Source organism: Stylophora pistillata, chromosome 10, assembly GCF_964205215.1.
Source record: "Stylophora pistillata chromosome 10, jaStyPist1.2, whole genome shotgun sequence".
NCBI classification, from domain to species: Eukaryota; Metazoa; Cnidaria; class Anthozoa; order Scleractinia; family Pocilloporidae; genus Stylophora; species Stylophora pistillata.
In genome coordinates, this window is record NC_142528.1 from 10,577,075 (window position 1) to 10,604,608 (window position 27,534).

A 27,534-nucleotide genomic window follows, 5' to 3' on the forward strand; every position below is an offset into this window, starting at 1 on the left:
GACACCTTGACAATTGCACCTTATTAAACTTAGATAATTATTCCTTATACCGTTGGAAGGCGACTGACTGTTAGTCGCCTTAGTTTCATGATTTTTGATTATTCTAAACGAAAGCGTGAACTTCAAAGGACATCCTCAAAACATATCACAGTGACTACTGTCAAAATGTGGACTGAAATAAATTTTGAGTAGAATGAATGAATCGAACGCGGAAGGCTTTTGTCTGATTAAAAGTAAACAACATCGAAGATGAAACGTCAGGCGAGCACAGCTGCAAACCAGCTTCGGATCTAATATAAAAGGTCTAGTTAAGACTCTCTCCAATTTTTCACACTCAATAAATATTAATATTTTAACTTAGACACCACATTTTGCAGTTCAACACATAGAAACTACAGCGAGGTTTGTTGTTGCTTTATGGTCTAAAGAATATTTGGAAATCATCTCTCAAAGTCAACGCGACAAAAAGATAGCATTCTATGTTCCATTTAACTCTTTCTAAGATGTCTCAGATGTACATATTTGAAGGCATCGGTTCGGCAACTGGTTGTTTACGAAAATCGTATGAGAAGGTGCACACACGATAAACAACTCCTTTTTCAACCGAATCCATGTTACGGTGTGTTTTCAATGGTATAACTTCCTCGTTTATGTCGTAAGCGCTTTCGAAGATTTAGTTCTGGTAGTTTTGAAACCGTAACCATAAGAAATAACCGTAGCTGTTTGTTGTTTTTGTCATCGAAGACAAAGCTAACTCCTTAAGTTTCTTATGTAATTGAAAACGAAAACGAAGCACTAAAAAAATGCTATTCAATTCGGATTTTATATTGCTTTGGGCAAAATTATTTCCAAAGCAAAAATTCATTTCCTCTATTTATGCATAATGATTTAAATGCTGTTCACATGTTACTAAAGCGAACTAATATTCTTCAAAACAGCCTTTAACGTTAGTATTCCTTATATTCACACTGACTTTTACAAAATATAGTTCTTTCGAATACAGAAGTCTTACCTCGGAAAGACGTCTCTTTTGTGCAAACTTCGATCCTCGTTCGCGCGTGTTTTTACTGCGACAGTGTATAGATGTTTTCTTTTTTAATTCCCAAGAAATTTGTTCGGCTTCTGCGAACGATCCAGAAAATTACTTATTCAGAGCTCCCTATTTACTGAAATATCTTGTGAGCGTGCCAACCAACCAGCAAATTGATCTTAAAAGAAAAACAAAAAACATGGAAGTAGACGGAATTTATTATTTGGTCTGCGGTGGGTGTGCATTGGATTGCGTGGCTATCATTTTTTTTATTCGGCTTCATATGTATCAACCTTGGCAACCGTCATTAAACTGACGGTCTTGAATAGTCTCAGCTGTCTGCTGCAAATGGTATTGACAAGCAGCAAAAACTATGTCAATTTTGTGTCCAAGTAGCATACGCCTCGATCTTTTGTTCTTTAGTAATTTATTTGAATGGGATTATATTTATTCAGGTCTTCAGTTTGTGTAGAGCTTTCGTCTTTTCCTAAAGGATAGTCGGTCGAGTTGGAATTTGTCAGTCTTTCATTAGCATTCTAAGAGATGAATAAAAAAGGACAAAATCACGGTAACGAAACCCTTTGTAGGTTCTTAAATCGCCTATAATCGACCTTAGTTTCCTAAAAAAAAGTTGTTATGTTGAGTTCCGTAAGATTACGTCGACTAAGTTCCCACAAATGAAGCGCACATAATACCTTCATTAGCTATTCAAAAATTACATTACTCAAAACCATCATTACAGTTTCAAGTTGATCTGTATATTCCTGAAACGTTTGAAGTTAAAACATCATTATTTTGCGTAATGGTTTTTGGTTGCTGTTTGGTACGATCAGTGGGTGAAAACCCTTTTATTTGTTTAGGAAAGTATAAAACAATGGTTTTTTACTAAAGTTGCTAAAATTGTATACAAACGATAATAAGACGCGGAATTTTCCAAATTAAAGTAGACTCTTGCAACATTACATCACCTTACCGACTTCTTAGAAGAAATCTTTTTATTTGCCGTTTTCTGTTCTCGATATTAAAGAAATATGTTTAACGCAATATCGAGCTACCATACTAATTAAAATCGTTTGAACTTAAGTAAATAATATGATTATTGTCATGTGGAAATTTTGCAGTATTTTTTTCATTTGTCAAAACAGTGTTCACTACAAGCGAAATCGATCAAAGCATTGTAGAGAGGTAAAAATATTGATAAGGTGTTCGATCATAGCAAAAGTTACTTCAAACGAATTTTTTAAATTCGTTTGTGTATTTTATTAGATATACATAAGTATTCCGTCAGTCACAAGGAAGCAAAGTTATCGAGCCACGTGGTACTTTCTCAAGGATCAAACATGCAAATACCTTTTTTTCAGCTTTTAAGAAAACCAAACACACGGTAATAAACATCGATCCCGACGGCGACGATTTCGATTCCTCGCGGGAAAATCAGAATTGTTCTTTATTTCACACCGCTGACAATTTTCAACAAATTTCTCTACAAATGAACTTATTCATTACAAAAGTTATATTAGATCAAAGACGTGTTTACAAATTGCATCAGCTTTTATAGAAAAATGTTTTTTTTTTATCGCATAAGCCAAGTGATGACGGCTTCTGGATATAGAGCGGAAACCATTTTAGTTCTGAATCTGATTTTCTCAGTTACAAATTTAAAGTTGCATATTGTAAAAACTGCAATCTACTTTTGATAATCTCACCATCTAACGGTCATAATTAAACATGTCATTTCCTCTCGGTTGCTTAATCACGTATTCTTTGAAGAGAGATGAAGTTACTAATGAGCGTAACAGCCGTTAAGAGAGTGAAAACTCCCAAGCAGGCTCGGTAGCAAGCTTAGTTGTTAAGTTCTGCGTGAATTTCAGTAGCCAATCAGAAAAACCCACGTATGCATGTTTATCTGTGAAGACGTATCGGAAGTTTAAGTTTAATTTTGATGATGTGCCTGGTTCTGTACCAAAAACTGAAAGTTAGCAACTATTGACTTTTCGGGGCAACCATGACAAAAAAAAATTGGGCTTTAGACGGCATAGATCATTTCGCTTATGTTCGGGCAGAATCAGTCAACTTTTAAAGTTGTAACTATTGCTGCTGTTTCAAAACAACCAAAAACACTAAATTACGAGTATATTCTGAGTGTGTTATTTCTCACAGATATGAGCAAATTTCGGGAAATAATGCCTAAAATCAGTAGCTTTTGACAAAATTTGGAAGCAATTTAAGGCTTTCTCTAGTGTAACAACGTTAGACAGTACTCAGCTTCTAAATGTAATCGATTTGATTCTTACTTCTTCCCATTGAAAGAAATAATGCGAGAATGATTTGGGAACTCCTCCCTCGGTTTCTTTTTCTTTGGCTCAGGTGGTGACCATGGGAGCCGATTGATTTACTCTCAGGGTTGAAGACGTAGGCCCTTATCGATTGTGTTAGCATAAGTTTGGCATATTTTGGAAAAACTTGCATAATTTGTGCACTTTTTCTTAAAGAAGAACTGCTGGTATAATCGGCATATTTTTCAGTGGTTTTTTTTTTTTTTTTTAAAGGAACATTACCAGAGTGGTGACTTGTTTAGTCTCTAAGACGGATTATTTTTAAGTTTGTCCATGGTTTTGTCTATTTTCATTCGTCTGGGGGAGGGGAGGGGAAGGAGGTTGACTGGCCTGATAGGCTAGAACTCACTCAAATTGTCAGAGATCGGAGCTTAAGGAAAATCAACAGCAAATACAAGACCCAGGGGGGCATCTAACGTGAAAAAAAGTCCCATTACATGATCCCATCAATCATTTTCCAGGTCAGCATCCAAGTATTGGAGGTGAAACGATATTTTGCACGGCTTGCGCGCATTGCAAAGAAGTTGTTTCATCAAAGAAAAGCATTTTGTCATCCCATCGTGCTTCCGAAACACACACGAGTGGGAATGAAAAGATCAAGAAGTCGAAGTTGAGAGAACAATCATTACTGAAAGACATAGTCGAGGGAAGAGTCATGAAGACAGCACGCTACCCATCATCGTTCATCGTAAATTTTGACACATTAAGTCATTGCTCAGTTCTAGTCTGGAATAAAGTGCAGTAGTTAGTTGTGTTTTATCAGAGCAAGCGTGTAACCCAAGGTAAAGAAAATATGATGCTTTATTAACAATAAATATATAATTTTGGTTTTTGGACTAGTTTTGTGTTTTTTATTTTTAACCATACATCAGGAAAAAGTAGCATAATTTTCACAATCGAGCATAATTTGGGAAAAAAAAATCGAGGCACTGCTAGTAGCATTATATGCTACTTTTACTAGCACAATCGATAAGGGCCTATCAAGACGGGCTGTTGAACGTTATGAATAAAGTCTTCAGGGGGGAGAGGGAAGGTGGGAGTAGTTTGGTTGTGTCACTATTAAAATTTACCTAATTCCCCTCAGGCTCTGTAACTGTAAAATGCCAATTACCCCCCCCCCCTCCCCTTCATTGCCGGTCAATTTTCTATATAGTATAAACGGTCACCCACAGGGAATGGTACGCACGGATTCAGTAATACAGGTTGACTCCTAAATACAGGTTACAGTGGTTAGCAGTATCATAAAAAACGTTAGAAGACAGAGTCTCGTTCGAAAATTCTACTTACTTTATGATTCGCTCCTATAGTTGAAGGGGCTACTTATTCTGAAGATTAGCCCACCAGGGATTAACGTTGTCAGGTTTTATTTGTACTAAAGTAAGACACGGCTCGTTACATCCGTGGTTACGTCGTAGTCAACTGAAAATTAAATAATCTCGGGATACATTATTATCTACAATATTCTTAGTCGAAATGATAAACGGTTTCGTAACTTACAATTTGTGTTTCTGCGTAGTCAGTTCCCTTGATTCGCTATCTCGATGCTTTATCTTGATGTTTGCGCTTTTATGACCGTTGATGACCAGCTTCGAATGTTGTTACAGCATAAATTGTTCATTTTAAATTATAAGTCACATGACCTGATTTTCCCACCGCGCGTAGTCGAGGCGAATTCGTAATTACGATAATTAATTCTACTTCTCTACTACGCGCTACACTGAACATGCAAATCACTTTAATTTTGTGGAGAGAACTGAGATGGATTAAAATTGCTTAAAAGGTTATTCCTAGTTTCGTTAGAGTGGTCTCGCTTTCCGGCATTAACCGCTCAACACAGTTGGAGGACAACAAGAACAGGCCGTGGGGACTAAGTAAAAGGTGACTGCGACCGCAGATGACCGCATTATAGGGGTGAAATTTACAGTGATCAAGGAGAAACAAAATTCTGGACTTTGGCGATTAAATGCTTTATACAGGGTGATCGCTTAATTAATACGGTACCGCTAAATACAGGTTCGATTGTAGTCCCACTAGATACTCTGTCAGCGACGACTGATCCCTCCTCTGTTGCCTCAGAAAACCACGATAAATAGTGACCGGTAGGTTCCTTTCCCTGACAAAGTCCAAACACTAATAAAAGATAAGTTCTAATTTGACCAGCTGGTGGGTAGTGTTACTACAGCTGAAAGAAAAAGCACCCTCTTCAGGTACGCGCCATCCTCTCCAAAATTTAGTGTTTTCCTTAATTAAATCTTCACTTGGCAAACGAAGGAATATTGCTGCCTGAATTTCAAGTATCCTTTTAACTGCAAAACAAATTGAACGTTGCGGTTTTTTGCCAGAATCCGACTCCAATGCGTGCTTATACGTCCGATTCAAGCTTAGCCTGTACACTTCTTCGTTTGAGATTTACTCCTCATTTCGCTGAAATTGACAGTCTTTCTTCTTGAACATCATTTACACACGATTTCCAGACACAGCTAACTGCAGTTGAATTAACGCGCAAAAAGTCCTCGAATTAGAAACGGGAAAAACTACGAATTACGGGAACGTTTTTCACCCATAATATCTCACAGGTAAAATGTTTTTCGCTCTTACTTGAGGCCGGTTAGATAATAACAGAAGAGCGCGGGTTGTTATGGAAGCATTATTTGAAGAAGTAAATTTTTCGAAGGTCTGAAAGCTGGCACAGACCTAAGGCGGTGGGCTATTGAAGGCAATTCACTTTGGTCTTTAAGTTTAACTAAAACTGATTTTGCATGACTATAGTTTTGCAAAAAGGGGGTAAGTTTCTAAAGAAACTGTGATGCTGCGTCGGTGGGGGTAACAAGTTCATTTGGTTACATCAACTAAGTTGAAATTGTAAATCGGTCACCTTAAAGAGTTAAAAAGCTGACGTTTCGAGCGTTAGCCCTCCTTCACAGCGAATAATTTTGCAATCCGTGGGTCCATGCCGATTAGACTTCGAAGGCGATCGTCTGGAGACACGACGTGCAGATCAACTTCCGGGATATTTTGCTTCGCATTTTCAGTGGGATTTCAAGAAGTTATCTCACGTAAAAACCAAAAATAGTCTTCCGTTCGGAAGAACATACTCACGGTTTTCAGATTCCTTTCACTGGTTGTAATTAAGCAATCCAAATAATACTTGAAATATGTCTTCCTTTGGACTGTTCATACAACGAAGTTACCCAGTAAATAGAACACATAACGAAACCTAGCTCTTGGGGAAGTTTCTAGGAACCAAGTTTCGAAACTTTTACAAGATGTGGACATTGACGATAATGCGCAACAAACAAAACGCAAATAAAAGGACCCGATTCTTGGTTGGATATTGCGATATTTCAGGTGGTATTTTTCAAGAAGCTAATATGGGATCACCCCCGGTCCTAATTTCAGAAACTCTTACGATCAAACGCGCTAAAATTAGCCTGTCTTTCAGATGTTAATTACTTCCAAGACAAATTTTCCGACTTGAATCATGTTTTCAATTAGTTTAATGGCAAAAGTTAAGAACTGAACAAGGCTCTTATCGTTTTGATTAAGAACCAGTCTCGGCATTCCTCGCTACCAACGCATTCGAGTAATTCTAACTAACGATGTGGTACTGAACAGAGTTTCATAAAAAGCCAGAGACGCTCAAATTATGCACCGAAAGCCATTCAACTTAGAGCGGTAGTTTCCTCGAAGAATTGATTAAGCTAACAAGGAAGTCGGACGAACTAATTCTTCCGAAAATCATATTTGCCAGATTTTTTTTTTCAAATTTGGTAAACAATTACTAAAATCAACAGGAAAATTAGCAGTAAATTACAGTTCCGCATACTGGCCCATGAACACTTCCTCTTATATTTCTCAATACTCGATTCGAAAGTCTGACTCTTTACGCCCTTGAGTGTTCCGGTGAGTATCGATCTTGTGGTAACCACGACAAACGCAATTGCACTAAACAAATACATGTGAAGAAGAGAAAAAAATCGAAGCAATATTTTATCACTGACCCATATCTTAGTCACGCAAACACCGTGCTTTGATAAAAACCCGTGCCAATTTGCACGCTGCGAAACTTGTTCGCGTGACCAGATTTCAAGAACTTGCGATCGGGCGTTCTTTTCTTTTGAGCACGAAAGAGCAGCCGGCTCTTGCGCCCGCACACTTTCGCGCTCGGGAAAAAAAGAACGCCTGATCGTAGGTTATCCGTGCTGTTGCATATTTCTTGAAGTGGTTTTCTAAATTACAGGGCGCGAAGGATAATTATGTCCGGTCGCGGTTGAGATGCTCGGTTCTGGTTCAGTTCTTTCAAGATAGACAAGCTACGGTGACCCTTCGAATAAATCACATACACCCTCCCTAATTTGGAGTGGATGAGTTTCTAATGTTTCCTAAATTAAAGCTTTCTAATCGCAGCGGTTTGATACCCAACTCCGTACTGCTATAATAATAAATGTTCCTTGGAAATCGAGTCAGTTTCACAAGGAGTTCTCTTTTGCCTCCACGCAACTTTGAAAATTTTGTAGTTACGTAATCGAAAATGCCGCCGCCGGTTTCAAATACTTGGTTCATCAAAATAGCTTTGAAGCAAAATTTTGAGCTGGTTGCCATTGTAAGCTTACAAGGGGAATTATTTGAAAGTATTAATATTTTCATTTTAATTGATATTCTCGAAACGAAATTAATCAAGTGCTGACCAATTGACCGACCGAGAATATTTAACCAAGAGCATTCACAATGACCGGCCAAGCATTTGTTTTACGCCATGCTCCACGGAATGGTTGGTATTCGATCAAGCAGGAACATTTACTTGTTGTGTTTGATTGGTAAATTCAATAACCCATAAAACACGTACTATGATTCAATCATGAGAAACCGTGAAACCACGCGCGGCATTTTATCAGATTTCGTCCTATCTATCCCACAATCCTTTATCAAATCACTCGAGTTGACGTCATCAGGAGGAACGGTTTGCATGTTGATAATTTCGTTGTGAGGTTTCGAGACGTGAAGCAAATCTTGGCTTATTTGAGCCCGTTTTCTCCTTCATCTTGCCATAGATTAGTAGAAGGCTAAATTCTTAATTTATTTCGAGGCGAAAACATCTTACCGTCCATATGCGACAGCCGGGAATGAGTATTTCTACGGCCGATAAGGAATTGGAATTCGCCGATCCGAAGGAAGAGGCGACTTACTGGAAGCAAGTGGCAGAGGATTTGGAGCGAAAGTGAGTGTTTTGAAGGCCTTGTCTTTCGTTGACATTCATACGATTTAGTAGAAAAATGATAGAAGATTCAAATTCGACGTTTCTTTTGGTTGAAAGGTTGCAAGAAGCAAGGGATGAACTCGACGAGTTTCAAGAAGGTAGTCGTGAATTAGAAGCAGAATTGGAAACGCAGTTAGAGCAAGCAGAAGCTAGACAGCGGGAACTTCTGTCAGCAAAGACACGACTAGAAACGGAGAATGAAAGCTTAAAGGTAAAGGAAAGAATATTCTATTTAATGGCGTAACTCGCGTATCGCCAGTTTGTCTGTTGGTTAATGGAACATTGTAAATAATGCAAGAGTTGCTTCGCGTACACCGGCCATCTTGTCTTCCGAGTTGTCGATTGTTGCATTGGGCTGTTCGGGATGTGACGTTAACTTTTTGTTTGATCGTGTTTTAGGCGAGACTAGATGCAAGCCAGAATGAATCCTACCTCACGATATCAGCGCTTCAAGATGAAGTAGCGCAGCTGAAAGCTGTTCGAGAAGAAGTTCAAAAATACGTTCGGGAACTCGAGCAGGCGAATGACGATCTGGAAAGAGCGAAAAGGTCTGTAGAGAAGAAATGTAAAGTTAATATTTGGCTGGTTTTTGGGACATAGCTGACAACAACATTTATACCATAGTTTTGATCATTTTCCCATATTTCATTACGACCTTATGATATTTTTTGGCCCCCCTTGACTGGCATTTGATGTTGTCCAATGTAAGTTGCGCAAATTTACTCGGCTGCAATATTTTTATACTGGCTAGCGTTTAGTAATCTATGTAGTCGCCCACAGATTAAATCACTTTTTGATAGACATGGTGCTTTTACATGTCGCAACTTAACTTATTCAAATATTATCGGTTAAAATTTGTGTTTGAAAGTACGGCACATACATTTGTGGCATGCGACAAATTGAAGCGACGGGACAAGGGTCGGGGAAATAATCCCCGTATCAGTTTCTGTTGCCATGCAATAAGCTTAGGGCACTTGCGATTTTATTTTATCGATTGCACTCAAAAATATGACGCTTACTTTTGTGAACTACCACTTTAAAGGGAGTTTTTGCTAGTTCAACACAAGGAGATGGTTGCTCAATAACAGAGAGGTCGCTTGTTAAATGCTGCTTTACATTAGTTGGAGGATTAAAATATTATGTTAATTGTATGTCATTGAATTACAAAGGAATTTTGTCGTGTTTATTGGGGTTTTATTACCCTTTTCACTCCCTTCGTTTTTCTCTCTCACTCTGTTTTTTGGCTTTTTTAATTAATGTTGGACCTAGTATTATGAGTGGAAATATAACCGTAATTAGGTAAACTTTTACAAAATGTCAAACCCAGCAGGGTAAACCAATATTTACATTCTATCAATTCTCCTTTGTTTTGCCGAAAGAATGATTCCTAGTGTATCTTGGAGAAAAGTATTCAGGGCAAGATGCAGGCTTTTGTAGTTCCTAATTAATGGTGTGAAAATAATGATAAAATGAAAACATTGTCTTTAAGAAAACAGTAAGATGTGATTACAAAATTATTATATACCTGCATTTGTGAACTGTTCTTGTTTTAGTCCCTAGAGATAAAGATTTCTTATTTAGGAGAATGTAGCTTGTTGCCCTCAGAGAAACAGTGAACACCTGTAGGGTTAAAATAAATTGGCACCATGCTGACGCGTAAATTTTGCATTTTTAATTTAATCTCTCTTTGATCATGGCTTATCCACAATGTTATGAATGAGCTGGACTTTTGCTATGTTCTTTGATGTGGTTCTTAACCATTTTGAAACATAGGTGACATTAATTCTTTCTGGTTTTTTAACATTGTTTGTTTTGAAGACCATTTTCATGATTGATAACTATGAAGACATGAATCACAATACTTTGTTTTAGTAAATAAACTTCTGTTTCAAACAAGTGTAGTTAGTTGTAACAATTTCTCTGAAATTTCTCACAATTTGGTTACATATTATTGATTAGTTTCTATACAAAAAGTTTTTGGTTTTCTTTCCTCACAAGTGAAGGATTGAGTTTCAAATTGGTTTCAGTTTATATATCTTCTTCCTTTTATGGATAAGATATGCCTGTGGTGTACAATCAAGGTTATTATAAATAGGCAATGTAGGCCCCATGCAAAAAAGGTCTGCTGTGACATCTGTTTGTGAACCAAACTGGTGGAAATTGCAATGAAGGCTAAAATTCAATCTCTAATGTATGTGTGAGAAATTCTGAATGGGAGGAATGGTTTTTTCATACCAACTCGCTTAATTGTTTTTCTCGGTTTTTAGGTTTAGTTTGAGTGATTCTTTCCTCGGTCCTCCTTTGCTTATTGCAAAATGGTCTCAGAACTTGTTGTAACTGTGTTTCTCTCTGACTGACTCGATAGTTATGTTCTTGACAAGGTTTCGCAGTAAGAAATGTGGTAGCTTGAGAAAAAACCAAAGCAACAGGATACAAGAGAATATTTTCTAAGCTAAATAAGATTAGCTGATGCCATCAACATTTTGCTGGAGAAATCTGCAGTAGAGCCAGAGAATTCTCTTATCACCCATAGTTTCCTGTATTGGAAACTTAAGAAAACAAGATTATCCTGTGGATATGCGCTGCCAAATAGCTAGCATTTTTGTATCATTCTGCAAATATGTCTGGTTATCAGGTATTCATTATTATATTGTTAAAATATATTTACTAAGGTGCTCTTTTATATCGTTTCAGGGCGACAGTGTGCTCACTGGAAGACTTTGAACAGAAGCTAAACCAGGTAACCACTGTAGCACCAAGGTTGAAATTATTATTATAATAGTAATCTAATGACAGTTTTATTACCAGTGATGGTTGTATTCACCTTAGATAGAGAATTAATTGTCACGAAATGGTTATTAAAAATATTAAACTTGTACAAACTGTGGAGTGACCAAAACTTCATTCATGGTTCATTGTAGAGGAGTCTATGATCCTTTTGAGTAATACTAATAGGAGATTTTTGTGTTCTTGTCTTGCAGGCCATAGAAAGAAATGCTATTCTTGAAAATGAGTTAGATGAAAAAGAGACACTCCAAGAATCAGTACAAAGACTGAAAGATGAAGCAAGAGGTAAGAAAGCATTTTCAATATAATTATCACAGCCGTGTTGCTGTATTGTTGTCAAGACTGTTTTACCAAGCTCAAGTGGTCATTTAGGCACACATTGTTCACTTTAAGGAGCAAATGTTTTCATGCATGAAATGCTTAATTTCTAGAAGTGTTTGTGTTTGTAAATTCATTTCTCTGTTCCTTTAGCATAGTGTGTTAACCACTCTTGCTGCTTTTCAAGAATTTATGTACTCCATATTATATTGTAATCGACTATTTTAAGCATCATTAAGTTGTTGAAATAATTATATCACTATGTTGCTAAACAAACCCAAATATTGATATTGGATGCTCTTGAATATTGTGTTGTTTATTTTGGCAAGGATACTGTTGGATATGAACGTGTCATCTATATTAAACTTGATACTCAAATAGCAGAAGGTTTTTCCCAAGTGAAGGTTTGAAGGAGAATATTACTGGTTACAAATCCAAGGGTCATGGAAGCTTAAGATAATCAACAAGGCTTAGGAATTTAAGTGCATTCCTTGATGTATTTGGTTAACACCAACAGATGAAAAGTGCTCTGAAACCCGATGGTTTTCCAAAAACTGACATACTAACTCAACATACTCTGCAGTTTTCTGTGAAGGCACTAGAGTACAGCTGTACAAAACTGTCTTCTAGAAAGAAGTTTCCCACTTGAGATGAAAAATAACATTTCTTAACTTCTAGATTTTGCCTGGGGCACGATTCTTGACCTTATAGACATGTTCAAGAGAACCCCTGATCTCATTAACCAGGTTTCTTATAAATGGGCTCATTATAGCCTGGAGAAAATGCCTAAGTTAGAGTTTCAGTTTCCCTAAATTGCAAAATTTTATTTTGCAAAGTTTGTTTTCCTTTAAATAACGAAAAAAGAAAATGTTCCATCATTTTGTTAGCAATTAAAGAAAAGTCCATTAAAAAGTAACCAAAATTATCTGTGTTCTGTGAATTAATTCTGGTTGCGAAATGGTGGTTTTTGTGCACAGATCTTCGACAAGAACTTGCAGTGAAAGAAAAAGAGAGAAAAAAACCTGGAGAAGGATTAGAATTTAGCAAAGACAAAGATAGCAACAAAGAAAATAAAGAGCCATTTAAAATAGAGGGATCTCCACTGAAAGCAGAAACTACAAGCCAGACAGCAGATTTCCCTGCTACAACTGCTTCAATAGGAACATCACCACTTCATACAGGGTATGGCACTTCACCGCTGACTCCATCTGCACGAATATCTGCACTGAACATTGTGGGTGATCTGTTGAGAAAAGTTGGGGTAAGTCAGTTACATGTATTTTGACTCTGGGAAGGAACACATAGCAGTCTTAATGAAATTTGTCAGCTTTACTTGTTGGTACATACTTCCTTTTATTTCATTTCTACTGAACTAATATTACTTTGCTCTCTCCTGTAAATTAGGCCCTTGAATCTAAACTGGCCTCATGTCGAAACTTTGTGAAAGATCAACCTCGAAATCCAAGAGGATCAACTGGGTCTAACAGCCCCTCAGAGTCACCAAGGTAATCACTCATCACACTGATAATTTTAAGTTTACTAACTCAAACAAGAAACATAACATTTTTCCCGGTCTGGGTTGGTAAAACTTGTTTTGTCCAGAATGAGTGAAAATGAGTTTTTGTTCCTCTTCTTTTTGTCTTCTTTTTTTATGTGTCTTATTATGCTATCTTATAATTTCAGGCCAAGCAGAATTCCCAAGAGCAGTTACCAAACACCAGGGATGCAGGGACTGGTTAAGGTTCAGGTGTAATAGAAGAAATATGTGAGAGAGTACTAAATCTGACTGTGCTGTGAAGAAGAGCTGCTTTTCACAACATTCTGAGCAATTCTGGTCAGTGTTGATGCAAGTGTTGCCAAAAAAAAACAATGAAATCAAAGCAAGAAGTTTTGAAAAACAGCTCAATTAACCAGACGGAGTTTGGTTTTTTGTACTCCCTTTGAATTCCAATTCCTGAGGTGAATTTCAAGGTGGAGGTCAAAAATCAATTTTAATATTAAGTTGCATGAAAATTCAATCCAGTTTTAAATTCAGAGTAGAATTTGTGTGTTCAATTTGTACAGATATTTTGTATTGCTGTCAAAGCATTTTATTGTAACATAGATTAAGATTGCATTAGCACAAAAAAGATTCCATATCTAAAATGGTGAGACATTTAAGAATATTTAATTACAGTGATACTGTATGAAAGCAAGTTGCTAATTACAGTCATTAAAGATTCCCAATACCTTGGAGTATTTATTTTTAAAGACTTAATCCTGCCAAATAAATCTGGAGAGGTGTTGCCAATACATTTATTGTGGACAAATTTGGTAAGGTGCTGCAAAATCTTTTTGACTGTTCAACCTTTGATTTGGAAAATGGAGCACATTCACAGCTGAAATTTAAAGAAAAATTTCCATAACTGCAGTTCATGTAACCCTTAAGATAAAATCAGGATTTCCAAATACTAACCTTCATCGCAGTCCTATTTCTGGCTAAGTTGCATAAGCCAAGCATTTCTATCCACCCAGCCCACTAAGGTTTTTTTGTAAAAGCTGCTTACTACCCCTGCTGTGAAGCCTGCGAGTAGCTCTCTTGTTTGGCTATCTATTATACCATTGGCAGCTACTTTCAGAAAAATTTATTCAAACCCCCAGCTGTAACAGAAATGGAAACCTTTAGTTGTTGTGGTTCATTTGATGGTTTTTGGTGTCGAGGGAGTCTGCAAAAGGAATAGCTTTTTATAACAATTTGAGAACTCCCTTCATAGATGTTTAATTCACTGAAAAGTTTTGATTAGTTTTTTCTAGATATCAGGGTTGAATGAGCATCCTGGTTTTCCAAATCAAAGGTTGAGGAAGCAAAAAGAATTGCATTTGAAGAGTCAAATTTTCTCATAATCAACTGGTGTTTGTGTGTAATGATTGGGGTGTTGTATATGAATTGTTCAATTCAAATTAATTTAATAGGAGAATCCAACAATTAAGTTATCAAGACTAGCCTCTGAGCAGGTTCTCATGAGTATTGCAGTACAATATTGGTGAAACCACGAGAGTCAAGTTAGGTCAGCAATTGAAGTACCAGTGGTTAACAATGGGTCAGACAAAAGATTTATGGATCAATGCCATTTTCTGATAAACTGTCCACCTACCCCTCCCCTAACTTGTTATCATTTCACTGTTGTTGGATTAAGGAAGGGTTAGGTGTGCAGTTGCTCAGATATAGACATTGGTCCAGGGGCCCATTTCTCAAAAGTCCCGGTCACTTAACAGGCCTGTAAAGCTGTTCTGTTTTCATTCAATGTGGAAATTTCAAACGTTTTGAAAATGATACATTAAAACTATCAGCTAAAGAAACAATAAGGACTGGTTTTGGTGCCAGAACCTCCTTTCCTATCCTTTAAATGTCTATTTTAAAACATGGTTTTGAGAGATGGGCCCAGGATTTTTTGTTGGTTTGCTTACTGGTTGATGCACTTGTGCCTATGAGAGCTTGCTTGCAGGCTGTTTGGACTGGTAACAGCAGTTTTTTTTGTCCAAAGAGGGCTGCATTTGTTTTTCCATAGCATGTTTTGATCTCATATTAAGGTGTGCTTATGTATCAACCAATTCGAATTCTGCAATTTGATTCTGTTTGCAGTATTTCTTTAATCAAAGTGATCTTGGTAGTTGTTGAGGTGTAATTAAAGAGGAAGCTTTTTATATTTTTTAAAATAAACAATGCACATGTAACATAAACATACTATATATTCTAATAGATACTTTTTAACCTTGGTGGCTGCTTCCAAAGGTTAATCTTATTTCAAGCAAACAAACTATTTGCCAAAGATATGTACTATAATGTCTACTCCAAAATGAATTTAAAAAGGAAACAGTAATTATAATTAGTATATATCACACAGGTGAAGAGTGCTTTTTGCATGTGCTGATTGGCCAGTGCAGATGTAATTAGCAAGTACTATCCAAGCAGCCAAAGAGACAAAGTCAAGGTTTCTGAGTATAATTTTTGACCATTTTTGGGTTTATTGATCAAAGTAAACTACTTTTTGGTTACAGTATGGTATATACTACGACAAGTACTCACCTTAGTGTCTGTGAAAGTGGAGAATATTTCCACCACTACTTACCTCCATTTCAGTGAATGATTGGTAGTTATAGGTTTTCATTCATCTTTTAAAGTGAGAGAATCATTGAAAAATGATTTGTGTATTAATTAAGAGCTAAACCATTTTCAAGATACTAGTAAGGCTTTATCTTCCCACTTTCAATCCCATTGAAACAATTATTTATTATTAATATCATATCTTTGGCAAAAGTTTCATTTTGAAATAAGATTAAGGACTGGCTGCATTAAGGGTACTGAATATCATAAATTGACTGAGTGAGCTTCTTGTCATTGTTTGATACATAAGAAAATATGAGTGGGGACTTGTCATGTGAAATGAACTTGGACACCTGTAAGGCGTTATATTCATCAATTCTTTTGTTACATTAGTTTTTGTGATAGAAAAGAAGAGGTACATGAAAAAAAAGCTTATCTGACTTCTGATGGAGGGCCACATTCTCATGCTAAGTTGTCATGTGATCCTTGTGAAACAGAGAGAGAAGTAGATTTTGCATCAAAAGTCTCTTCAGGCTTTACTTTATGCACCTCAGAGAAAACACTTCATTTTAAGCCACTAGGGTATGTCATTTTTGGGTAATTGCTTGACATACATTGTAGCAAGCATTTTCACCACATTTATTCCAGACTGCCTTTTAAGTGGAATTTCTCAATTAGACTTTATGAGTGTGCTCATTTAGTATCACCCTTAGGCAGACCTTGCCTTTCTAATTTAGTTCCAAGCTCCTTTGCTCTTTCACATGGACATCCTTCACCACAGAGTGAACTCCTTAGCATGATTAGGAGACAGTCATTATTAATCCTGTTATTCTATCATTTGTAAGAAAAATAAGTTGTTGTCTGGTTACCAGATGATGACATGAATATTATTTTGTTTGCTCATTGTGGCGAGTGATATGTAAACAGATACGTGTGTTACATACTAAGTTTTAAGTGACTTGGGTGATCATAACCTTGAAAATGGATTAAAATATTCAAGTGAAACTTTTCAGAGCACGGTCTTGGTGATAAATTATGTCAGGTCAGCTTGACTGGTGGTTAAAAAGTGGTTTATGTGTGAAGGACTTTCATTATTCACTTTATGCTACATTTTCAGTAGAAAAAAAAAAGAATTCTATCTAGATGAGTATTTGGCTTGAACAAATAATCTTACATTTTGTAACTTAAATTATTGCTGCTATCCTGGAGTCTGCAAGCTTAATTTTAAACTACACATAATAGGCCAAATTTGATATTTATGTTTTCTACAGAAAACAAATAACATTGCTCTCAGGCCCTAGACGATAAATACAACACCCTTAATGGCTTATTCTGCAGAGGCTCCTGCTTTTGTTCTCTTATGAAATTTAACAGATAAAAGTGAGGCCATTTTAAGTGCTTGTAATCTCTTTTAGCCTCCACCACTGATTTTTGTAGTTAATTTCAATGATAAAGTGAGTGTAAGAGGTTTGCTTGCTTGTCAATTCTACCACTGAAAAGATTGTGCAAAGTTTCATCTGAATCAAATAAAAAAATTGATATGAGTTGGGTGTCACTGTCTTCCCTATCTCAAACACCCCTCTGTCTGATTTTCTTGGGGAAAAAGAGAACATAGGAACCAATCGAATCACTGACCCTTTCGCGTGTAGTAACCACTTCTAAGGGACTAGTCATTAGGTATCCCCAAGGATCCGAGGGTCCTCCCTCACTGGTAGTTAATTAGCAGTCAATCTTTTAGACTCAGTTGGCATCGACTGAACCCCCTCTGTTCCCCCTGAAAATCATGTAATTCTTCCCCCCCCCCCCCCTTCCCAAAAGAAAACATTGCCCTAGACTTCCAAGCCATAAACACAGAAACCTAGGCTAAAATTCGCCAATTTTTTTGGTCAGGTATTCAAATGAGAAACGAAATGAAAATGGAAGACCAGGGGATAATGAAATATTACAAATCTTTTCAATTTCGGAACAAATGACGTCGATTTTCTTCTTCCCATGTTCTTTCTTTCTTACTTACTTTCGTTCTTTCTATCTCCTTTTTTTTTTTTCCAAACGAGGAAATAGCCCAGAATGCAATTCGCGACGCAAGTAAACATGGCGGCCTGTTTGAAATAAGTGGAGGTCTGTCGTAGAAGGTAAATGTTTGCGTGAGTAAAGAATGTCACAGGATGAGGCTGTGATTTCCACAAATGACGATGCTACGACTTGTAAGAGGTAGGAAAGAACAAGTTCTCTAAACGTTGTATTTAATCAGAAGGGAAACGAAGGCTACTCAACACAAATTATCAGGCGAGCTTAGTTATTTCCTGATATGAAACTTATTAATTTTATAGTTCAGCTGACGGCCTTTGGGAATTCAGTTTTTCATGGGACATGTGGAATGAAAAGTTTACTGAGGCTTTTGAGTGTTACGATCAGAGGCCCTAATGGAAAGGAAGGGGTACATTGTCCGCTCGATCATTCCACTTTCGTTTGCTCAGCTTTGTTATTTTGGAAGCTGATATCAGATCGCTAAACCGTTAGCTCTCATTTTAAGACTCATCAAAGAAAGTTTTTGAAAATAGATTGCCTTGTGTCTGTCTTCAAACTGAGATACACAGCCAGTAACTCAGGGTGTCTCTAGACAACCCCGGACTACTTGATAACCTGAATTGAGTCCCCACCAAGGGTAACCTTTGCAGGCGGGTCAAGTACTTGCAAATGTTTGCATGGAGAAGTAGTCAAGCTGGGTTAGCTCCCCCTTTGCAGGTTAATCCATGTCAATACCCACGTTAACCTTGTTAGAAGGGTTGAGATTTGATAATCCTTAACATGAACACTAAAAAGTGAGGCGCTTACCATCTTTGCTTGCTATCCTTATACTATTGACAAACATGTTGTGAATGGGGGGGGTACTTCAGGAACAACAACCTAAACTTGAAGACTGAAGACCCATCAGTAATTGATCTTTGGTTTTTGGTCTTCATTTCTGCAACACCTGAGGGAGTATGAGCCAGCACTTTTGCAGGAACTAGGGGTATTACCTCTCCTCCTGCTTAACCCCTGACTGACCCCCACTCGGAGAAAAGGGTCTCCTGTAAATAATAATCATAATAAACAGTTTTTAACGTGGAGAAACACTTAGCTAGAGGCTAGTTTACAGGTTTTCCACCAAACAACTGAAACAAATAATTCAAATTGAAAATAACATTATTAAGAATCCCAACTGGCCGAAGGCAAACCAGTTAGCTATATTACAAGCATGGCCGAGGATTTGAAACTCGGGGCTACCGTGAAACAAATCCAGGTAGTGGCCAGGGCGGGACTTGAACCCAGGAGCGGCAGATCGCAGGTCCGACACGCTGACCACTTGACCACGCTGCCTTCTGGTGTTAAGTTACCATATGGTTATGATTTAATATCATTCCAAATTTTTTGGCTGAAGTTCTGGCTAAAAACTTCTTTCATTTTATTATTAGTTTATTTCTTAATGAAATTGCTACAATTTCACCCTTGCTTGTTTGTCATGATTGATTTTAGGTTTGCTGTCCAGTTGGGTTACTGGTCAGACAATTATATTCAACACTTTGCCAAACTAGGAGACAGAAAGACTCCAGAAATAAACAGAGGTAACTTTATAACATAGCAGACATTTAGTGGTTCATGGTATGACCTTGGCTAAGGTCTCTGTGCTGTGTTCATGGGTTAGAGACTTTACTCTCACAGTGTATTTTTATCCAGGGGTTTAAATGGGTACTGGTGAGCTGTCAAAGAAATTTGAAGAAATTCACTGAGCTAATTTGCCATGGACTAGCATCCCTTCAAGTGGAAATAGCAATTCTCTTATTCACTTCAGGCTGTGGCCTGTGCAGTTGTTGGTTTTGTGGGTGTGCACCAAACCATAACACAGCAAAGCTGCAAGTGGGAAAAGGTGTTACTGGTTTCTGTCACAAATCTCTTATCTCTCTTCATTTGCATGGCTCCATCGTGTGACACTTCAAGGCACTTACAAAACCCCCAGACACAAAAGCAAAAACTGCAAACACAAGAGATGTGCCTAGGGAAGGCAGCTATGGACTGCAAGGTTCATGAAGATCTCACCTTTTCATGAAACTTTTCAAAAATCAGCTTTCATTTACCACTGGTATGAGAAATTTGAGCACCTTGAATTTAATTCATCTTTGCCATCTTTGAACAAAACTGCAAGTTTGTCAGTAGTTAGTTTTAAAAATATAATTGTATGATTAACTTACATGTATTAAATTATTGCATGCAAGTTTTAAGTGGAGTCTATTGCCTCTGTGCAGGTTACTATGCTCGTGTCAAAGGTATGCGCACTCTGCTGAACCAGTTTCTTGCTAAAACAGAATGTAACTGTCAAGTTATTAATCTCGGAGCAGGATTTGATTCCCTCTTTTGGCTCTTAAAGGTGAGTAATATTAATTTTGGTAAGTTTTGGTTCATTCATAGAAGGAGATGCAAATAATGTTCCTCTAAACAAGTTTTAATTTGTTTCTAATTATAATGAGTTCTGTCCCAGTTGTTCAGATCTTGGGTTTGGTTAAGGTCTGTCCTGAGATTTTTCAGGACAAAATTCTCCCCATGAGTAAGCCAACATCTCACTTTATTGATAAAGGTGGATGTGTAGATACGAAAATTTTGCTTGAGGTTCAGAAGATCTTAACATTTGTACTCATGTTGAAACCATGGCTCAATGATCATAAGAATTTAAATTTGTGAATTGAAAGTGAACTCTAAATGTAAATGTCAGCAGTCAAACTGCTGAACAGCTGTGATGTTTCCATTGTTGCCAAAAAGAGTTGTATGTTCAACAGGTAGGAGCTTAATAAGGTTTTGACTGTGATCATTTGAATAAAATGAAAGAGTGTTTGTTGTGTGTTATTGTTTTTGCCATTTTTTCCCTTTCCATTCTTATGTTCTGCTTACATTTCTATTGCATTCAAACATATATATTTGTTAAGACTCAAAATATTATATCAGCCCATGGAGGAGAACTCAGAGCCCTGGCTAAACGATGAAATATTTGTTCGACGTAATGTTTGTCGCATACAACATTGGGTGGCTTATCAAGTTAACAAAATGAGCCCCTATGGCACTTTTTGGCATATTACCGCTTAAATTATGGCATAGGTCGCTTAAATTCGATCTTTGATTATTTTTGTTTTCTCTCAGCGCTTCCGACACAACTGTGGTTTAAAATTTTTGATCGATAAGCCGCGTCTTTAGAGAGCTCTGTTAACTTTTCTCTTACTGAAGAACCCGTGATACAACAATCTGGACTTGTTAATGACGAACACCTGTGTAAATTAGTACACTATAATTGCAATTGCTTCTATTACTCCATTGCAATTGCTATTGTCACTTGAGGTAGTGTTTTTAGTAATGTGTATAATTTGGATCTCTTAAAGGAGGAAAACTTAGCACCCAAGCTGTTTGTTGAAGTAGATTTTGCGAGTGTGACAAGTAGAAAGTGCTACAGTATAAGGCAAGTTTGAATACGAGCCCACGATCAAATACTATGGTTTCCTCATCCTGGTTTAAAGCCAGTATTTGTATTAGAGTACTATATAATATTGTGGCTTTTGTGGGAAGGTGAAGAATTTGGTCCAATGAACACATCGGCCAAGTAATTCTGCATTTTCTTTGCATTGATTGTGGAGACCAACAGTGCGTCCGCTGACACATTACCGAAGTATTACCGTCACGCCCCTGATGGTAGCAACGCGTCGGCTGACAACTTAGCGACTTCTTGCCGAACGCGCTCACACTTGAAGCGAATTGGCCAACACTCTACTGACTTTTTACCAACAACTGCAACGCGTTAGCTTACATTCTACTGACACATTACCAACACCCTTCCTGCTACCCCACAAAACAGTGCATTAGTCAAAACTCTACCGACGTATTACCAACGCACTTCCGACGCCAAAAACGCATCGGCTGATACTCTATCGACACGATACCGACAGCCTTCGGCTGCGGTCGCATCAGCGGCATGTCGTCCTACACTCAACCGAAGCATCACCGACACAATTCAAACACTTTACCGGTGTGCTTAGCATTTGCTCCTTCGGCAGTGAACAGCTTCGGCTTAATTTTGCGTCAAGATAATTTTTCACTTTACCTTTAGGAAGGTGAAAAGCAGTATTATATGTTTGTTCACAACATCCTGGTGGTAAAGTTTTTGAGGGGCATAGGTTTGGAGGCGCGAGCTTTGTAAATCAGTTAGGTTTCAAATGACTTTCAACAGTTTATTGCTCTTATGTCCAAGGTCTAAATTCTTTTAAACAACAGAGCAGGAAACTGGCTTTCAAAAACACTCGTTCCCTTGTTGCTGTAGCTACTAAAGTAACCCTGGGTAAGGAAAGTAAACTGAATCCCACCACACTGAACTGAACTCTGTCCGTTTTTCTCGTATCATGAACCGTTAGAGAACGTAGAGCTGTCATTTATAATCGACGCTATTTCATAGAAGTTAGCCTCTGCCATCTGACCGTAGAACATAACAGACATAACAAACCTTCAACAGAGTATTGTTTAGTCTGGCAAGTTTCTCCTTACTCCATTCCGATAATGAGGTAATGCTCCTAGACTTTCGAGTAAGTCAAACAAGTATGGATGTACGTCACAGGTTAGGAAGGTTGTGAAGTACATGAGCCAACCTTTCCAAGGAACGAGGCCTTTATACCCGGAAATTTAATCGGTCCGTAAAACTAATGGAGGCTTGACGTGTTTGGTGGACAGAGAAGTTTCCTTGTGTAGAAAGTGAAAGGCAAAGAAAACTTCTAAGAATAGTGCAATACTTTTCCTTTGGTAATATTTTTCTTTTAGACTCTAAATAACTACATATGATGTGGAATCCGGTGCTCCAGTGTGTTTATAATTCTTATACCGAGTTGTCTTCCCTTAAGGACTAGAAGAAAACTTCAAGAAGCATTTTCTCTAGACGATGGCTTGAGAATTGGTAGGTCTTGTCTTTGGTATATAACTGGTTTACTTAGAAGAAAAATCCTATTTACGAAGTGGTGATATGTATGACAAGATTGTGAAGCTATTTTTATCGAGTTACATATTCGAGAGACTACTAACCTGCAGGGCGAGTTAAAAGAAGCGCACGATCGTTCTATGTCTGATTTGGAGATAGAGTCGACGGTAGTGTGGGGGAGGGGACGGGATGGAGTGAAGAGTATATTCATTCCCCCACCCTCACCCCCTTCTTATTTTCTTACAATCGCTCACACCCTCGGTACAAATTTCTTTTTCTCCCCAGCCTTCCGCTTCCATTAAATTCAAAGATGGCGGGCATAATTTTCGCTAAGAAAACACTGAGCGCTCGCCCGCCAAAATTACGCTTGCTCTGCAGGCTGAGAGACTACCGGCTTTCACACCAGATTTGAGCGCTTTCAAGTGATTGTCATAAAAGCAAGATAATTATACAACGACCAACCACAGCAGTAGAAAATATGACACTTCCTTCATTTTCATCGATCACTCAAAAAAACCACTTAAACCCAAGAATGCCTGGCCTTCAGGATTTGTTTGACACTTAGGTGAAAATGTATCGATTTCTTCTAGTAGATTGAAACTAACCTTAAACCGCCTCCCAGTTAGCTCAATGGACTGAGCGCTGGACTTTTGTGCGGGAGGTCGAGGGTTCAAGCCCCGGCCGGACCAACACTCAAGGTCTTAAAATAATTGAGAAGAATATGCTGCCTTTCTATAACATCAAGAAATGGTTAGATATTCTAGTCTTCTCAGATAGGTCCTACCCGTCTCCTGCAGGGTTAGGGGTAGGAGACGTTAATTTCCCACGCACGAGATTACAGTGTGATGGATGTCCTCCCCTAGGGTAGGATGGGTGGGTTGAGGGCGGCAGATTAAAAAACTGTAACAGGTTATTGCGCTTCCCTCTCTAAAAAAAAAAGTAAAGTAACCTTAACCACAGGCAATCCGCTCTTTAAGGGTGTTGGCATGTAGGACATACGAAAGAATTAAAAGAAAATTTATGGCGGTTACGAATGAAAAGTACTGAATAAAAATTTTCAATGTATCTTGGACTTACTATCTAAATTAAGCCTCTCCAAGCTGTTTTAAACGCCTTTTTTTTTGTATCATATGCAAGAGGAGGAGAACTTTTTTGGTTCACCTGTACCCTGACCTTTTTGTCATGTCTGTAATTCACACCCTCCATTTTCATATTATTTTTTTGGTCTGCCTGTGTCCTGACCTTTTTCTCATGTCTTTAATTCCTAGCAGCCATTTTAGGTTTGTCTGCCTGTGCCCCGACCTTTTTGTTATGTCTGTAATTCACACCAGCCATTTTCGTATTATCTGTTGGTACTATTAATTGAATTGCAGATGGTAATGAAGCTCATTCTAAACACTACCATCTGCTAGCTGTGGATCTGAGAGAAATCCATACGTTAGAAAAAAAACTAAAAGAAACAGGAATCGATAAAAGGTAAAAATGCAAAAGGAATGATATCTTAAAGGAATGTGGAATTTTCAGTTTTCAAATAGCTACCCTGAGTAAAATTTTTCTTGCTTCTGTGGAGCTTGTCTACTGTCTCGCATGGATGGTTCCACTGGATGATTATGGTGCACTAAATTCTACCTGAGCATTGTGGCCGATTTGGAAACGATGTGTACGCCGTGTTCTTGTTAGCTTTTAAGACTAACGTTAAAAAGTTTGGCCTTTTTACAGCTCACGGTTGATTTGTTTCCGTTTCAGTTAAAATACATTTTTTAAGGTTAACCAGGGGTTAAAATTTGTCAATTCTTACGCCTAATGGCTAATTTTTTGCTGTTTTAACGTTAACTAAGACCCTCTTGTAAATAGAAGCAAAGGACTTCTGATGCACCTTAAATAGAGAGTTGAGTTCCGAGAATTTTAGATTTGACGTGGGCTGCATATGTGTATGTTGATCAGCAGCAATGTTGATATAACGATCTGAAAATGTTCATTTCTAACGCTGGCATGGGTGTCCATTTTTCTCCTGTAGCCTTCCAACAGTTTTTATCACAGAATGTGTCCTGATTTATATGGAACCCGAACACTCAGCAGCCATCATTAATTGGGCTGGATCCAATTTTAAAAATGCTGTGTTTATAAACTATGAACAAGTAAGTGCAATTTAGAGTCTCGATGAAACAAGGAAAAAAGGAAACCTCGGCGCTCAAGAGACCATCAAAGGATTTCGTCCTTGATATAATAATTTGTTCATTTATGCATTTGTAATTTGTATAAAGAGCCCTGAGAAGCCCCAGCTTCAAGTTACAGTATGTGGACAAGCACTTTCATTATTTTGCTGTATGGGAGACCTTAAAAGATCAACACGTTGGTTTCCTGTTCGAAAGGTCCAGATACAAGGCTTGGTCAGCGTCATTACGTTGTCTTTATAGGCAAGACTCTACACTTTTCTCTCACAATGTCTTGCTCTGCCAAGGGATTTAAATCCGCGCAAGGCAAACAATCAGAGGAAGCTAAAGAAGTGAAGGGGGTAGGCAGAGGATAACCCGCGAGAGACAGGCGTCCCATCCAGAAGAAGAACCAATACTTCTTGAGGCTGGTTATTTAAACAAAGTTTAGCCGTTGTTAACAAAACGCGTTCTAAGCATGATTTTTAATTTGGCCGAAACTTTTATCTGAACATTTATTTTTTTCAAACAGAGTCGAGAGGGCCTATTTCCATGGGAACTAGGATGAACCTTGGTGATTGAGTATAAGAGTTAACCGTGTGACTGTTTTGGTGTAATTTCCTTTCAGGTGAATATGCAGAACAGATTTGGTCAAGTTATGATCCAGAATCTTAGGGTAAATAAATGCCGTGTGAATAAGAATTGTGGGCTAAATGAATACTGTAAGAATGATCGTTTTCTTGTTCTAACTGCCACATAACTTTTTCACGCTGTTTTTCGGTGATTCTCGAGGGTCGTTAGTCTAAACAATTGTTTGCAAAACCATGCATTTTCTCAGTCCAAACCTCAGAAGTGAAGCCATTTTAATTAAATGGATGGTATCTTATGCGAGGGTTCACAACCTCACATAGCTAAGGTTATGCCGTCTGTGCTTTTTCCTTCCTTCATTTGTGTTTTAAAGTACTACACAAAGTATAAATGGTCGGATTGTAGAAACCAGATGGAATACCTAAGCACGAATCTAGATATATTTGTCTTTTAGGGCAGAAATTGTGAGCTTCTGGGAGCAAATGCCTGTCCAGACCTCGAATCTCATGTGAGTCACTTTTACTTTTTGGGTCAAGGTTAGTGACTCTTAAGTGAAACAGTCGCCGCTTTTAGATGGTCTATGGAATCTATGGCAACTTTGCATAATAATACATTGAACTTTTACCCCTCAACAGAAACAAAGATTTTTGTCGAACAACTGGAATGAAGCTGAAGTCTTAGACATGATGGGTATTTACAACAGTTTACCAACTGACGACAGAGCCAGGTGTGTGGAATCTTCAAGTTTGATGAATTAGCTTTTTGTTTATGTAGGAACAGTGTCAGCTCCGTTGCGAGAGCACTTTCCTCCTACAGCTGTTGAGATGCCGAGTTTGATTCCCAGACTCGGCATCTCTCTTAAGGATTACTAACATTTTGATAAGTATGGAGCTTCGCTGCGAGCTCCGCTACAATTGGTGCTAGTGAGTAAATAGCTAAAGTAATGAATAGTGAGTGTGAACACGTGAAAATATCTATAGGAATTGTGCCGGGGTTGAGACATGAAAGATAAATTAAATTGAATAATTATCTTTAGCTTTATCATCTCGTCAACATCATTATCCTTATCACTTTTGCTGTCACTATCATCCACTGCTCTACCGACTGAGCTAACAAGCGCTGTGTCGATGCTGAGTAGTAATAAGGATTACTAACATTTTGATAAGTATGGAGCCTCGCTACGCGCGCTGCGAGCTCCGCTACAATTGGTGCTAGTGAGTAAATAGCTAATCGTGCTCGCGGTCTGATAGTTTATTGCCTTTTATTACTTTATATCAACCGTTCAACTCTAATACTTTTTCTTAACGTGTGTGTTGCTTTCCAGAATAGAGAGAATAGAATTCCTTGATGAAGTGGATCTTTTACATCAACTTCTCTCTCATTACTGCATATCTTGGGCTATGAATGATGCCTCACAACACGGTGAGTAAGTGTTGGGTTTAAGATATTTTCTGCAGTTCTTCTGTGGGCCTCTTGTTTCGAGAATGAACATGAAAAATTTATGGCATATCAACAGCTATTACATAATTGTCCTTTGTTCTTCATGCGTCCTAAGGCATCTTTTTGTGGCTTGCAGGTTTGTCAAGCATTTCTTTTGGGACTTAAGCTGTGATTCTTGTTGACTGCATTTAATTTTTCTGAAATGGACTTTAAGAACTTCAAAATACTTGGCAATAAAGAGCTTTTTGATAACAAGCGAACTTCTAGACTTCATCGTCGTCAGACTTAGAGCTAGCCTCCACTGCAGGCGTCTGATTAGGGCGAGTAAATGTTACAACCTCGCGATCGTTTATTCGACCGGCATGATTGATTTAGAGCTAGAGTGGCCGTAGGGTGAGTTGGAGGGGAAGGGCGAATTTCTATTGCCCCACCCTTTCTTTCCCTTTGACCGTCACTCACCCCCTTGGTGCAAATTTCTTTTTCTTTCCCAGCCTTCCGCAGCTGTAAAAATCATAGCTATAATTTTCACCGAGACTGTACTGAGCACTCGTACACCAAA

General features: G+C 37.9%; 3 protein-coding genes across 8 annotated transcripts in view; 2 read left to right on the forward strand and 1 right to left on the reverse strand.

The window, feature by feature from the left end:
• Positions 1 to 7,241, reverse strand: part of LOC111321606 (uncharacterized) — a 13,945-nt gene extending 6,704 nt beyond the window's left edge. Inside the window, exons 1-3 of one of the 6 annotated variants that reach the window (XM_088736419.1) lie at positions 6,466 to 7,241; positions 4,864 to 5,672; positions 1,013 to 1,208 (exon numbers count right to left, since the gene is read on the reverse strand). The gene's annotated coding sequence lies outside the window, so the exon portion shown is untranslated. Of the gene's footprint in view, positions 1 to 1,012; positions 1,209 to 4,863; positions 5,673 to 6,241; positions 6,394 to 6,465 lie in introns of those variants that run through there. The other 5 variants (XM_088736420.1, XM_088736417.1, XM_088736418.1 and 2 more) reach the window with 5 other exon arrangements.
• Positions 7,242 to 8,121: 880 nt separating this feature from the next.
• Positions 8,122 to 17,356, forward strand: LOC111321607 (nuclear distribution protein nudE-like 1-A). Its single transcript, XM_022924547.2, has 8 exons — positions 8,122 to 8,584; positions 8,681 to 8,834; positions 9,023 to 9,171; positions 11,318 to 11,363; positions 11,605 to 11,695; positions 12,706 to 12,989; positions 13,133 to 13,233; positions 13,412 to 17,356. Exons 1-8 carry the CDS (start codon positions 8,475 to 8,477, stop codon positions 13,479 to 13,481), a joined length of 1,005 nt encoding a protein of 334 aa, XP_022780282.1. The 5' UTR covers positions 8,122 to 8,474; the 3' UTR covers positions 13,482 to 17,356.
• A 512-nt stretch (positions 17,357 to 17,868) lies between these two features.
• On the forward strand, positions 17,869 to 27,235 carry LOC111321645 (leucine carboxyl methyltransferase 1). Its single transcript, XM_022924586.2, has 12 exons — positions 17,869 to 18,023; positions 19,329 to 19,417; positions 20,096 to 20,217; positions 21,218 to 21,294; positions 22,721 to 22,773; positions 24,168 to 24,270; positions 24,812 to 24,932; positions 25,576 to 25,623; positions 25,990 to 26,043; positions 26,171 to 26,262; positions 26,860 to 26,957; positions 27,112 to 27,235. Exons 1-12 carry the CDS (start codon positions 17,968 to 17,970, stop codon positions 27,138 to 27,140), a joined length of 942 nt encoding a protein of 313 aa, XP_022780321.2. The 5' UTR covers positions 17,869 to 17,967; the 3' UTR covers positions 27,141 to 27,235.
• Positions 27,236 to 27,534: the final 299 nt, after the last annotated feature.